This window comes from Octopus bimaculoides, chromosome 14, assembly GCF_046866305.1.
Source record: "Octopus bimaculoides isolate indiv1 chromosome 14, ASM4686630v1, whole genome shotgun sequence".
NCBI classification, from domain to species: Eukaryota; Metazoa; Mollusca; class Cephalopoda; order Octopoda; family Octopodidae; genus Octopus; species Octopus bimaculoides.
Window position 1 is genome coordinate 40,846,086 of NC_142941.1, and position 15,433 is coordinate 40,861,518.

Consider the following 15,433-nt stretch of genomic DNA (forward strand, 5'->3'; position numbering starts at 1 on the left):
ACAGCTTGCCTTTAAGAAGCGAGTAAAGAACAACTTATTTTGTCTAATTTTACCAGCTTAGCAAGATCATTTATCTCATCTGATGGAGAGAGAGAGAGGAGGATAGATTGAGAGGGAGAGGAGAGCCTTACAACTACTTATGAAAGATGGAATTAGCAATAGGCACTAATTTTGCTCATTTGCATATAGGTAATTTCCTAAAACAATTATTTTTCTGCCATATCCAAACCATGGATGTATATGGGTGAGTTATGTATATGTAATACTGGTAACATGTAATATGACATACCATACAACTTGTTGCATGGTCAGAGCATTGGCAATTAAACCAACAAGCCTACCAAATCTGCTTGATCAGGATGGAGGGTTTTGTTGGATGCCTTGCAAGATGCAGAACAAAAGCTGTCAAAAGGACAGCTGAACTCAGTAGAGTCAACAGTTACCCAACAGATGGGAATTTGAGATGTCTAGTCTAAGTTGAGATGCCTAGTCTAAGTTAAGATATCTCTCTAGAAAAGAGAATTTTCCAAAATAACAACTGCCTCATTGCACTGCCAGAGATCTTGCTCTTGCTTGTTTCTGGACTACTTGACTTTGCAGATGAGAGCCTTAGTGTGTTCTACAGGCTGTTATTGACTTTAAATTCCAGCATGGACGTTTCTGACGGCCACTACCGTAGTTAGAGAGTGTGCTGCCTGGAGCGTCCATTCCGTTTGCTGACCCTGGACCCCACAAAAAGCCACATATTGTCTACAACAGACCCAAAAGTATCGTCCCTTCAAAAGTGCCACCTGGGGCAGACTGCCCCTACTGCCTCATCATCATCATCATCATCATCCAGTATTTTAAATCCAGGTTTTATCCCCATTAACAGGGGTGGCCAGATCTACCTCAATACCATAGCACCCACCCTCATACCATCTCGCCATCTTGCCCAGTTTTGGGCATCCTCCTTTTTCAATCTCTTTCTCCACCTGTCCCCTCCACCTTTTTCTCAGTCTACCTCACTTTCACGCTCCATTTACCTCAAATGCAATCACCCTCTTCAGAACATGCTCTTGATCCCTCCTCAACACATGCCCATACCACCTCATGCCATTCGCCCTTTCCACCAAATCCTCAGTCCTCCTCTTATCAAATAGCTTCACCCCACACATTTCTCTCATCGTTGCTCTCTCAGTCCTTCTCAAAATTACAATCTCTCTCACCTTCAGACACCAGATAATGCTTTGTAGAAAAGAATACAAGTGGGGTTTGTAAAGTTGACATGTTTGGAACTGACTTACATAACATGCCTTCAGTGTAAAGAAAAAAGTAACTTCTACTCATAACCATGTTTATTTTTTCCTTCTTTTCTAGAATTTATTATGTCTTTTATCTTTTATTGCCAATTTGAATATGCCAGTAATAACATTGCATTTATACACATCAATGCTTAGTGCTCTCACCCCGCTTCTATCTTTTATCTTTTACTTGTTTTGATCATTGGACTAGAGCCATGTTAGGGTACCACCTTCAAAGGTCTTAGTTGAACAGATCGATCATAGTTCTTATTTTTTAAGTCTGGTACTTATTCTATTATTCTATCAGATTCATTTTCATGAGCCACTAAGTTACATAAACACACCTGTTATGCATAGTGGGACTGATCCTGAAACCACATAGGAGACCATATGATAGCATAGCAAGCTCCTTAACCACACAACCATGTCTATGTCAGAGATTAATACTTATCACCACCGCCGCCGCCGCCATCACCATCATGGTTGGATGCCCTTCATAACAATCAACCATTTTTACAGATTGTACTTGGTGTATTTTTCCATATCCCCAGTATCATAGATATTGTCTTACCATCAGGAAGACTAAGGATCCTTCCTGCTCAGGAAATATATCATTGTAGCTCAATTCAATAACCAATCACTCAGTGTGTACTAGATGCTTTTTTGTGGCACCAGCACTGTTAGAGTTACCTTGTTACTTGCAAAGCAAAAGAGAGTAGCATCCAAATGAAAGGAGCAGATTTATTGAGTGAATGATAATGGAGAGAATCACAGAAGGACCATTGTTGGACTAACCATCACAAGAAATATTATCAATGTGTACCCGAGTAGATTCTTTTGATACATAGCTATGGTACAATATTTTTATTGAGCTTATTTATTTGTTTATCTTTTATGACTGAGTGTAAAGAGGAAGGGTGGTAGCCATGAGCCTTTTTATTGACAGGTAGGATGAAGAGTGGAGGTCATCTCCACACCAAAAACTCCACCTGAGTGTTTGCAGCTCAGAGACTTCCAATTTTGCTATTCACTTTAATTTTTTATATGCTCTACTGATTCTATCAGAAGTCTTTAGAATTATATCTAACTCACTACATTTTTTTTACTTTCCAGTTTTCTCTAGGTTAAAATTTCTGATGATACACTGTTTGGTGATAGACAAATAATTATTTCACAGTTAACTAATTGCAGCTAATAAAGAATCAGTGAAGCACTCAGACCAATTTAATTGATTGATATTAGTGTCTATCAGGCTTCTTCAAGCAAGAGACTAAAGCTGAAATTCCCAAACAAAACTTTTTAGGGTTGCTTGTGTTTTCAGGGAATAATAGGGTAAAGCCCAATAGATAGAGTGTTCATACAAGGAGCAAGGCATCAAATATTACTTGCTTTGAAATACATAATGATGGAACAATCTCACACAAAGGCAATAATTACGGGTATATGTAGTGTGATAGATTGATAGAACCATGAATGCATTAGTGCAAAGGATTGTTGCAATTCTCTGGACTTTCAGTTCAAATCCCATCATAGTCAGGTTTATTATTCATCCTTTCAGAGTTGATAAAATAAAGTACCAATCCAGGATGGCAGACTGGCTGAAATGTTAGAATACTGAACAAGATACCATGTGGTATCTGTTCCAGCTCTTTGTCTTCTGAAAGTGACACCTACAACAATGCTGGTGCCAAGCTGGATTGGCCCTAAACCAGTGACCCTCTCCCTTGAATAACATTGACAGCATGGCAAGAGGAAGCTCACATGCATGGACAACAATAGCTAGTCTTCTTCAAAGACCTTTGCCCAAGTCTGAACATACAAGGGCAGACAGATGGTCAACTCTGCCCAATAATGGCCAGGGATGTTTCTATAGCTATACCCGATGCAACTCAGAATAAGAAGTCTAGACTAGAAACAAAATTAAAAAATGCAATATTCGGCATGGATTTACAGCAGACGTTTTACTACTATACCCCTTCTGTTTGATGTCTAAGGATATCTTTATCCAAATGAAAGCAAAACACTTTAGGTAGCTACAGCTAGGAAATTAACTTAATGGCTTAATGATAAAATATCAGTTTAGATTCTGATGCAATATCAGATAACTTAAATGTTATGTTTTTATTCTACCAGATTTGATTTCCTCTGATATCCTACTGGTGTTAAAGAAATAAATGTTATCAATGAATAGACATATGTAGCTAAAAAATATAGAGGCCATGACTAACTATTCCTTCTCAAAATAAACAAAATGATTTAAATAAAGACTTAAAAATACCTCAGCAATTTTCATAAAAATCGATGTAAAGCAATAAACTAATTTATCTCATAATATAAAAATCATTTATCTCTTTGACTATTTCAGAATATTTTCAGTTAACCAACGTTTGATGCAGCCGTGCTTGACCAAGCAAACCCATTTGACATCACAATACATGTTGCCTCTAGTTTCTGCTCTAATGTGTTTTTCCTCTGTGTGTATGTGTGTGTGTGTGTGTGTGTGTGCGTGCGTGTACGTGTGTATATATACATACATATACACATTCATGTGTATGTATATATGTGTGTATGTGTGTGTGTGTGCCTGCATGCGTGTATACATACATATATACATTCATGTGTATATACGAATGTGTATGTGTTTTTATGTGCATATATATTTCTATGTATGTGTGTGTGTGTGTGTGTGTATATGTGCGTGTGCATATATATATATATGTATATATATATATATATATATATATATATATATATATATATATATAATTAATAGGTAAACAAAAAGACATAACTAATAGATAACACAGATTAAACCTATGTAAACAAACTCAGAAGGTGGAAATTTAAAATATTTTAGCTGACATTATAGAAAAAAGACGTAATGACTTGATGAACATTATGTGATTGCCAACACACGTATACACTCAGCAGATGAAATATTGGAAGTTCTAAACTATTGAACGAAAATTTGAGATGTGTCTCAAAACCAGAATTTTTGTCTACTTGCTTTAATTAATTGAAAAAGTAAAAAAAAAAGATAAATAAATATAAAAAATAGAAAATAAAGTAAACAGAGGCAGAAAGAGAGAGAGAAGAGTGTATGTGTGTGTAAGTGTGTGTGCATGTGTGCGTGAGAGAGAGAAAGAGAGGGAAAAGCAAAAAGAATATTTAGTTGCATTTCTAAACTGGACAAATATTTGAAGAAGAATATATTCAGCAATTCATGTACTACTATTAGATGAAAAATCTAATTGATCTTTTATGGTGACTGTTAAAAAACAGACTAAATATTTCAGTAACGAAGACATTATTTAATCATGCTGAAACAAAATTACATAAAAGATTAAAAAAAAAAAATGTTTACAAAACCTATTTACTATTCCCTCTTAACTTTTTTAAATGGGCTGGTTTGAAATTTTCAAGAGAAATATTTTTTTTCATTCAGTTGAAAATAAAACCCAAGATAAACAAAATTAATGTTGCATTCTGTGATAAAATATGGATAAAATTAGGTATACCATTCACAGCTCTATCTATGTATTTTCTATAGCCTTTTGGAGTACCAGTTTATAGTATTCTAAAGACAGTCTTCTTCTAAATACCTCGTTTACTCTTCATTTCCAGTAAGTATCTCACACCTTCTTCCTTCTCTTCCCCCCCCCCCTTTCATGAAGAATGGATATAATTTAACAGATGTCAAATAAAGTCATGTAAAGGCATGTGGCCTAATGGTTAGGCTTTTGGACTCATGGCTGTAAGATCAGGGTTCAATTCCTAGACAGGTTGATGCATTGTGTCCTTGGGCATGGCACTCCATTTCAAATTCCTTCAGTCCTCTTTGCTAAAATTTAATCAAATTTGTAGCAGAGTCAGAATGAACAACACAAGATCTACCATTTGATGCTCTAACGACCCAGTCACTTCACTGCTTCTAACATTGGTTTGAATGCAAGTGATTAAAACTCAGAATTCAAGCCATTTTAATTGTTATTTGTATAGAAAGTTTGATAATCAATATATGATAGTAAAATTGAATCAATAAAAGCTAACAGTAATAGATCAATTGTAAAAAAAGTTAAGATTTAAGCACTAGATATGTAATATCTTCTTCATTATCATCACCATCATCATTTTAACATCCACTTTAGCATGCTTTCAGATAGACTTTGTTGAGACAGATATTCTCCTGATAGATGCTCTTCCTGTCATCTACCTTCACTTGTTTCCCAAGTAATGTAATATTTCCCCATAACTGGACGTGTTTCTAAGGATGAGTGGAAACAAATGAGACAGCTTGTATGATAATAACACTAATTTGCGACTATTGACTATGAAGTCAAGATGCACACACACACACACACACACACAGGATTTCTCACTGTTTCTGCCAACCATATTAACTCACAGGGCTTTGATTAGCCCATGCCTATAATAGAAGACATTTGTCCAAGATGCCTTGCTGTGTATCTGAACTTGAAACCAAATGGCTGGGAAACAAACTTCTTAATCATACTTGCAACCAGCATATGTTGTTGGCCATTATAATGTGACTCATATAAATTTCTCATAGAAATTCTTGTTGGTAAAAAAAGGGCTATTACTTAGTGAACAGTGATGCTTTGGCACTCACTTCAAAACTTGGTCTGGCATATTACATTTAATATGAAGAGATATGCTTAAAATTCAACCAACATTTTCAGAAAAACCAAAAATATACAGTAAATTTTTCAAGTTTATTTATATACTAGAAAAAAGGGATTAAAACAAAGATATCTACTAGAGCAGTGCTATGCAACCTTTTATCAGTTGCAGTACACTTATATTCTTTTCGAAATTCGACAGTACACCTGAACTAAAAATATGACTAAAAGTATAGGGAAAACAATTATATTCAGGCTACACTGTGGCACACCTAGAATCATCTTGTGGCACACCAGTGCATACCAGTTGTGGAACACTGTACTAGGGACTAAACTAAGCAAAATTTAATGAACTACAAAACCAAAACACTTACAGACTGCTAAAAATCCAATTCCCAACCTACCGCATTCCATATTTAATTTATTTCAACAATTAGAATTTTCAGATTGTCTCCTTTTTCTTTTATCAGAATTAATTATTTTGACGATGCTCACTCCATGCCCTAAAGATATAATTGTCATGAATTAGAATTTCTTTGCTTACTGCATCAAGTATGCTAACTCCTACTTTAGTTTATAAGTTCTCTTGCAACAAACATTCCTGGGTATTTTACCAGAGGCATTCCCTTTAAGTTACATCACTACTCTCTATTCATTAGCAAAAATCCTATATCGTTCTCTGGTTTTCAAAGATCTGCATCAGCAGTCCAACTACACCTTGCTGAGGGGTTTTAACAAAACTGAAATACTTCAAGAGTTTTCATCACACTGCTAGAGATTAGATTTATTCCATATATGATTAATTTCAATTTATTAAAATTTTCAGGTTTTTGTCCTTGCCTTTTTTGACCAGACTTAATCATTTAGAAAATGATTATTCTCATCATTAAATATATAGTTAGTTAATTAAAAAATCTTGGCTTACTACATCATGTATACTAGCACCAACTTTGCTATGATGTAGCTTATCACATACTTATTGACAATACCAACCAATATTTACAGTATTTTTGTTTGTTTGCTTGGTTTTCAAAATATTGATTTTTTTTCGGTGTATAAGCAGGATAAAAATTAAATTATAATTATTATATAATTGAAAGAAACAAACAGATGAATGCAAAATTCTGGCAGTATGTCTCCATCTAGCTTCTTTATTTGTTTCATCATTCAATTCAAAGCAGCAGTGAAAAGTCGGTTATTCTTACTTTCTCTATTCATCTTTCTCTATTAGCTTCTATCTATCTATCTATCTATCTATCTACCTACCTCTCTATCTATCTATCTATCTATCTACCTCTCTATCTACCTCTCTATTTATCTATCTATCTATCTATCTATCTATCATTCTATCTATCTATCTATCTATCTCTGTCTGTCTGTCTATCTACCTATCTATCTGTCTGTCTGTCTATCTGTTAATATCTCTTTGTTTATCTATCCATCCCTCTATCTATATCATCCATCTGTCCATCAATCTATTGAATTAACTATCTATCCATCTACCTCTCTATATGTCTATCTATCTATCTATCTGTCTGTCTGTCTGTCTGTCTAGCCATTTATCTATTTGTGTGTCCATTTCTATCTATCTATCTGTCTGTCTAGCCATTTATCTATTTGTGTGTTCATTTCTATCTATCTATCTGTCTCTCTGTCTGCCTACTTGTCTGTCTTTCTGTCTGTCTATCTATCAATCTGTCTATTTATCTATCTATTCATCTGTCACTTCTTTTGGTACCAGTTCTCACATGCATGGAATCCCATGCTGTTATGACCACCAGTATTATAATATATGATAAAATTTAAATAGTTACAAAAAAAAAAAAAAAAAAAAAATAGAACAGCAAAAATTATAACAGATAAGAGCGGCATAGTGTGAATTTGTGAGAGAAATGGAGAAATATTGCATGAATAAAAAGCTATAAAACTATATCGAATGCTGATGATGGTAGTATGATGTTGGTGACAGTGACAGTAGCAACATCAGTGACGAAGATGAAGTATTCAGACATTAAATAAAACTAACAGTAAAAAAGTAATAATAATAATGATAATAATAATAATAATAATAATAATAATAATAATAATAATAATAATACACAAGTACTGATTCAAAATACCCAGAAGTCAAATATATCACATGTGTCCTATTATCCACTGTTACACTTCTAATGTGATAAATCTAATTCTGCTTTTAAGCTTAGGAATCAATCTTTTTAGAGGTGTGTATGCCTAAAAGCAACTTTTTAATAAATCATAGTCATGAAATCACTGGTTAAAAGAAATAACAAAGTTAAAGCTGCAACTTCAAATTATTGGCTATTAATAAAAACTTTAAATATTTATAGTAGATATCAATTTTTGAGAAGCGGCGTAAGTTAAACTCATAGTTTTCAAATATTTAATTGCTTGTACGACTTATAATATTGAAACCATGTCGTTTTAATTGTCATGGACGTTGATATGAACTGGGTTTCAAAAGCTACCAAGAATCTTGTACATATGACTTCAAAAATCTTCAAAATTTTTCTCTTTGCTTGTAATTAACTGGTTTTAAATTTTAGCACAAGGCCAGCAATTTGGGGGGGTGGAATAATTCAACCCCCAGTGTTTAACTGGTACTTATTTGATCAAACCTCAGCAGATAGAGATGGACGATATACCAATAAGTATTTTTTCCCAGTGTGTTAATAATTTTGCTACCTCGCCACCTTCCATACGTTTGTAATTCATTGAAAGCACTTTTTGTTGGCTGTAGAAGTGCATGGGGTAATGATTATGGTGTTAAGCTTGTGAGCATAAGGTCATGAGTTCAATTTCTGGGCTGACTGGTGTATTGCCCCTTTGAGCAAAGTGCTTCACTTCATGCTAGCAGTCTACTTGGCTGTTATGAGTACCAGCTGGGTATTGGTGCAGTAGCCCTCTCTCCTTCCAATTGTCACATCCCTGATATTCTATTGGTTCAAGATTGAAGGCATGGAGCCAAGTTGATGTCTGCATCTGCTCATGAGAGTGTAGATACTTAAAACAATTATTGAAAACATAGTAAATGCTATGAAGCCATACTTAATTACGGCAACTGGCTTCTTTTTTTTTTTTGTGGGCATGGCTGTGTGGTTAAGAAGCTTGCTTTGTAACCACATGGTTACAAGTTCAGCCCCACTAAATTGCATCTTGGGCAAGTGTCTTCTGCTATAGCCCTAGGCTGAGGAATCCCTAGTGAGAGAATTTAGTAGATGGAAACTGTGTTGAAACCATCATATATATGTGTGTGAGTGTGTGCCTTCGTGTTTGTCCCCTCCACCACTTGACAACTAATGTTGGTTTGCTTATGTCCCCAAAAAGACCAATAGAATAAGTATCAGACATAGAAACAAGTACTGGTGATGATTCCTTCAACTAAACCCTTTAAGGCAGTCCTTTAGCATGACAGCAGCCAAATGTCTGAAACAAGTAAAAGCCTATACTTTTCATAAAATATGTCTCATATGAGTCAGTAAAACAAAAAGGGTTACAAAGCTATCCTACCAAACAGTTGTGTCTTTGGAATAAAAGTAATCACCTTAATATAGTATTACTGGGCTTCCTGGTTTTAGAAGAAAATAATAAAATTTGTCTGTTATGTAGTTACTATATAAATGAAGTATAGATATCCTTATTATAAAAGATTCTGATACTAAATTTGATGAGATAAGTGGTAGAACATTTTTCATAGAAAATAATTATGAGATAAAAAAAAAATCAATCTTTTTATCTTACCAAAATGTTCTGTGATAACACAATTTTAGAATCAATAAGCTAAAGTCTTGATGAAGACTAAAAGGAATCGTCTTAATATTGTTTAAGCTTGCTGGTATTAATTTTGAAATAGAATAAAGACTAACATAATAAATTATGAAAGAGAAAGAAAAAGTTATTAATGCCAAAGGCGCTATATAATATATGTGTGATAGAGGTATCATATGATGTAGCACATAAAATAGAGGAGAGCTTTAATGATGACAAAGATATATAAAAGAAACAGGAGTTATCTATAATGTAAAGTTCAGTAAGTTAAATTGAGTTAAAAAGAGCTAAAATGACAGTTTGCATTTAAAGACATGATATATTGCTTGTACAAAAGAAGATGGGTATTAACAAAGTGAGTATGGGGGAGGGAATGACTGGTGTGTAGAGGGGAGAAATGAATGAATAAGCAAAATAAAAGAACAATAACTGAAGTAGAAAGAATTTAAAAGAATACTGTATGCTAAGTGATCAAGGACTAAGAATAAGATTAATTGAAAAGGGAAATTGTGTTGGGAAAAAAAAAATATCATTAAAGTACATTTTGCTAAGAACTAAGAATTTCTATTTTCTATTCAACACAATTGTTTTTTCTTTGTTTTGTTTTTTTTTTTGCTGCTTGTTTTTTTCTTTTTTCATTTAATTTCTTATTATATGTTGGTATAAGTTAACTATATTTTATAGTCTATTTGCTGACGCTGCTATTAATGAAACTTTGATGCCATAATCATCTTGGTTAAAAATTAAATCCCCACCACCAGAAATTTGTTCATGTGAATTTAAAGTCATTTACAACTTTGACATATTTTACAGAATTTTTTTCTTTTTTTGATATTATAAATACATTCTTATAATTTTTTTTTAAAAGAGAAACCTATCACTGAGCAAAAATACCTGCATATTTTCATTTCAATTTAGCATGAAGGCAAACACAAATACATATAATTAGTCAATTACCTGAATGGAGTTATTTATTTAAATTATTATACTATATATCACATTTCCAGTTGGTCAATCATTCGTTCGCTGTATGTCTGACGGAAAGAATGAAACTTGGTTGAAAAAATGCTCATACATACATGCACATATATATAATATATATATATGTTTGTATATGACTGCATGTGTACATGTATATGTGTGAGTGTCGGTTTGTCTGTGTCTCTGTGTGTCTGTCTGCCTGTGTGTATGTGTGTGTGTGTGTACTGCCAGAGACTACAGCAGAAGACACTTGTTTGAGATAGCACAGAGTGAGACTGAGCTCCAAACCATGTGGTTCACAGTCGTGCCTGCACCTTTATATATACACATACATACACATGGTTGGCGTTAGGAAGGGCATCCAGCTGTAGAAACACTGCCAGATCAGACTGGAGCCTGGTGCAGCCTCCTAGCTCCCAGACCCCAGTTGAACCGTCCAACCCATGCCAGCATGGAAAACAGACATTAAATGATGCTGCTGCTGATGATGATGATGATGATGATAACTCATGCCAGCATAGAGAGCGAACATTAAGTGATGATGATATATTGGTGTATATAATCGTCTCCTCCATGTATTGAACTAGGATATGGTGTTTAAACATCAAAAACCTGTACTTAGCAAAAAAGTCCCTTGAAATATTTATTCTGCATCGAATTACAGTTACTTTTGCAATCAGAAACTCAGTGAACTTGTGGTTATCCCATTGAAAACCTAGAACCACAGACATAATCATTTGCCAGAAGCAATATTACCCATATCATTTAAAATAACAACCATTCAATTCTGCATTTGGTTCCACAGAATGGTATCTTAGCAAAATTTCTCCTCTCATAGCCAAGGGTTGAACAATGCCTTGTGAATGGAATTTAATTGCTGCTGTAGGTTACACCTAATTAAGCAGACTTGTACTAAAAGCTGTTCCAACTGTGGCCAGCATGACTTTTTTGATATGAGGAACAATATCTTTCATTACATTTATTTAAGATTAACAGAGTAATTTGAAGGTGATTTGGTTGCTATTTCTAACATATAAAGGGAACTATGTAAAGATTCTTTCTGATAGTATAGCTGCCTCTACTGTTATTAGCACTCCATTAGTTATGAGTTGCTTCGATCAACGGAATAACCTGCACATGAAATTAACATGCAAGTAGCTGATCACTCCACAGACACATGTGCCCTTAATGTAGTACTCAGCCTGATACAGAAAGTGACAAGGCCGGCCCTTTGAATTATGGGTACAACTCATTTTTGCCAGCTGAGTGAACTGGAGCAACATGAAATAAAGTGTCTTGCTCAAGGACACAATGCACCACTGGGAATTGAAATCATGACCTTACAATCATGAGCCAGTTACTCTAGCCACTAAGCCATGCACCTTAACTACTGCTGTTATTGTGTTATTGCTATTGTTGTTTAGTTCCTGATGAAAGATATTGCAGATGTGCTCATCTTATCATACATCCTCAGGAGCTAAGGCTCAATATCCAACCTGTCCTTCCTCTTTTTGAGACTGTGGAATGAAGTTTGAGAAAGAATTCGTTCCTGTTTCAAAAATGTTGTACAGTTACAAGGAAAGTGGAATTTGGTAGACAGATACTTAATCCCTTTGTCTGTCCTTGTTTGTCCCCTCTATGTTTAGCCCCTTGTGAGCAATAAAGAAATAAGATACAATGTGAAAACCTATTTCATCATTGTTTCTCTGTTGAACTTCCTGTTAATTGTGTGTGTGTGTGTGCGCATGACAGACTTCTACAGTTTTATGTAGAAAACTTTGACTTACATTTGTCAATCTGAGCATTTGCATGCAATGGGCTTGAACCTATAAATCCTATCATACACTAGTTTGTCAGAAATGATTATTTTTCCCTGTCATTTGTGTTTGCATCCATACTTAATTTCAAAAAAAAAGATATGCATATAAATGTTTCCATTGTAGGTAAGAAATAAAATGTAATCCATAATATTAATAGCTCTTTAAATTAAAAGATTTCATTTTTTTAAAAAGGTCAAAGATACTCACCTGATGTGTCCCCTTTTTCAGCGTTTGGCTATGAATTTCTATGATTGATTGTGTCCTGCTTTGACTTGACTCCTGCTTGGAGGACATTTGTTTAGCACATAAATATTCAGTTTGTCTGTTTTCATCCATAAGATTGTTTGATGGTTCTAAAACTGTCCGATGAATAGCATTCCGTTGGTTGCTTCTTCTAACAATGCACACCGTTATTGAAATAACTAACAAAACAGATACTGTCACTGCTGCCACTATGATTATGATAAAGAGGTTGATATGTATTTTGGCATCTGATTGCAAATGCACTGCTGTCAACAACTTGGATGTGGTATTACTAACAGATAATGTCAAGGATAAAGTAGTTGTTGCTGATAAAACAGGTGTACCACTATCTTTGACTGATAGCTCAAGATTATATGTTCCTGCATCATTTTGGTAGACTGTTCGTGAGAAAGACAAAACACCAGTGTACGGATTAACTTTAAATAACATTCTACCATTACCTCCAAATATTTCATATCTCAGAAAAGCATTCTGACGACTGTCTCTATCAGAAGCTCTCAGAACTGTAATGTCATTTTTGCTTTGAGGTTGATAGTAAACATCAAGGCTGAAAGGATCTACACTGGGGAAAATAAAGTAAGGAGCATTGTCATTTTCATCCATAACTTCAACTATAACATTTGCTGTGTTGTTTAATGAAGGAGTTCCATTGTCTTTTACTAACACTTTAAATTCATACACCTCCTGCTGTTCATGGTCTAATGGCTGAGTAGTTGAGATAAATCCAAAATTTGAAATTTGAAATGGAAGAATGCGTTTATTAGTTCCTAATAATGAGTAAGACAGTTGACCTCCAGAACCCAAATCTGGGTCAGTAGCGTTGATGAATCCCACAGGGAAATCAGTTTTTTCATTTTCATAGGTAAGAAACTTAAAGGTATCTTTAGTAAAGTGAGGTTGTACATCATTTGCATCCATAACTTTAATAAAAAATCTTTTTTCTGTCTTTAAAGGTGGAGATCCATGATCTTCACAAGTAATTATGAAATCTAGTTTGTTTTTAGTTTCTCTATCAACAATAGCTTTTACTATTACCTTATATCTTTTTTCACCAAGTCCCTTTAATTGTAGGTTTTCATGAAATAATTTACAAGTTACTTTGCCATTGTTCCCTATGTCATTGTCAGTAACTTTGACATAAGCAATAAAACTGCCAACTTCAGTTTCCTCAGATATGATGGCTGTATTTCCAGTTAACTCTGAAAAGTTAACATCTATTGTAGGAGCATTATTTTGTTTGTCCATAACATTTACCAATACAGTTGCTATTGAACTGAGAGGGGGAATTCCTCCATCTCTAGCTTCAATAAACAACTTGTAAGTTTTCTTCACTTGTTTGAATTTTTCATCTAAAAATATCTCACCAGTATTTTCATTCAATTTGAAATAAGATTTGGCAGTATCGGATGTTTTTGAACTGAAGTGAAAGGAAATTTTACCATTTCTATTGGCATCTAAATCATTTGCAGACAATATTACAATTGGTGTCCTTTTTAGAGTTCTATTATTAATAGTAACATAATATATACTCTGGGCAAAAACCGGTTGGTTATCATTGATGTCGCTGACTGTTATTTGAACATTCAAAACACCTTCTTTTGGTGGAGAACCACCATCTTTGGCAATAACTTGTAACATGTAAGTGTCTTTTTTCTCTCTGTCTAATTTATTTTCTAAAGTAATTCCAAGAGAGTATGATCCGTCGGCTCTTTTAGAAACAGCTAGCTTAAATGGGTTATGCTCACTATTTTTCAACTCATAGGTGATTTGAGAATTTAATATACCAACATCGCTATCAATAGCATTGGGTATTGATTTAGTCATTCCTTTCCCATCCCCTTCATCAAACTGAACATTGATTTGTTTGACAGGAAACTGAGGCTGATGGTCATTGACGTCTTCTATTATTACTTTGATTTCTAAGATCTTAATAAAAGATTTTGCTTTTCGTACTGCAATATCTACCATTTTAAAACACTCAGTATTGTATTTACAAAGAGACTCAGCATCCAGCGGTTGAGAAGTGTACAATTTTCCTCTTTCAGAGACATTGAATAACTGAGAACTGCCTGTAATATCTTTTTGTAGTTGACTGAATCGTATCAAACTGTGGTCATTGAAAGATATAGTTTCCATCAAATGTGTGTTAACGCCAATATCCCCAAGATAAGTACCAGGTAGGCTACCTTCTTTAACATGGTATGTAAAATCTACACACAAGCATGTATGTAGATAAAACAATACCAAACAAGCAGTAATCCACATATCTCCATAAACGTGAGAGCAAAAATATTGAAAGATGTTTCAGTGCTGAAAGGTTAATAAGCTCTGAAAAAGAAAAAGAAAATTCATACAATTACACATACAGAAAATAATTCAGAAGCTGATACATATGTAATACATTTGAGAAAATATCGTTACTGCAGATGACTTATATGGTAATGAAAAATGCTCTTTCTCGATAAGAAGGGAAGAAATGTACTAACATTATCAAAAAGAATTTTAATTAAACAACACTAAATTTATAGGTTTTAGCTGCCTTAATATAATAAAAACATATATATATATACATCACACAATAGCAATAGTAAGCTGAAATTTGATGAAAAAAAAAATAAATAAAATACATGCATACACACATAACATTCATAAGATCTAA

General features: G+C 34.0%; 1 protein-coding gene across 2 annotated transcripts in view; it reads right to left on the reverse strand.

Moving 5' to 3' along the window:
* LOC149132705 (protocadherin gamma-C4-like) overlaps positions 1-15,433 on the reverse strand; it is a 168,128-nt gene that overhangs the window by 113,979 nt on the left and 38,716 nt on the right. Inside the window, exon 3 of one of the 2 annotated variants that reach the window (XM_089362716.1) lies at positions 12,718-15,102. In XM_089362716.1, coding sequence (XP_089218842.1) covers positions 12,718-15,039 — 2,322 coding nt within the window. In that variant the 5' untranslated portion in view covers positions 15,040-15,102. Of the gene's footprint in view, positions 1-12,717; positions 15,103-15,433 lie in introns of those variants that run through there. The other variant, XM_089362717.1, reaches the window with a different exon arrangement.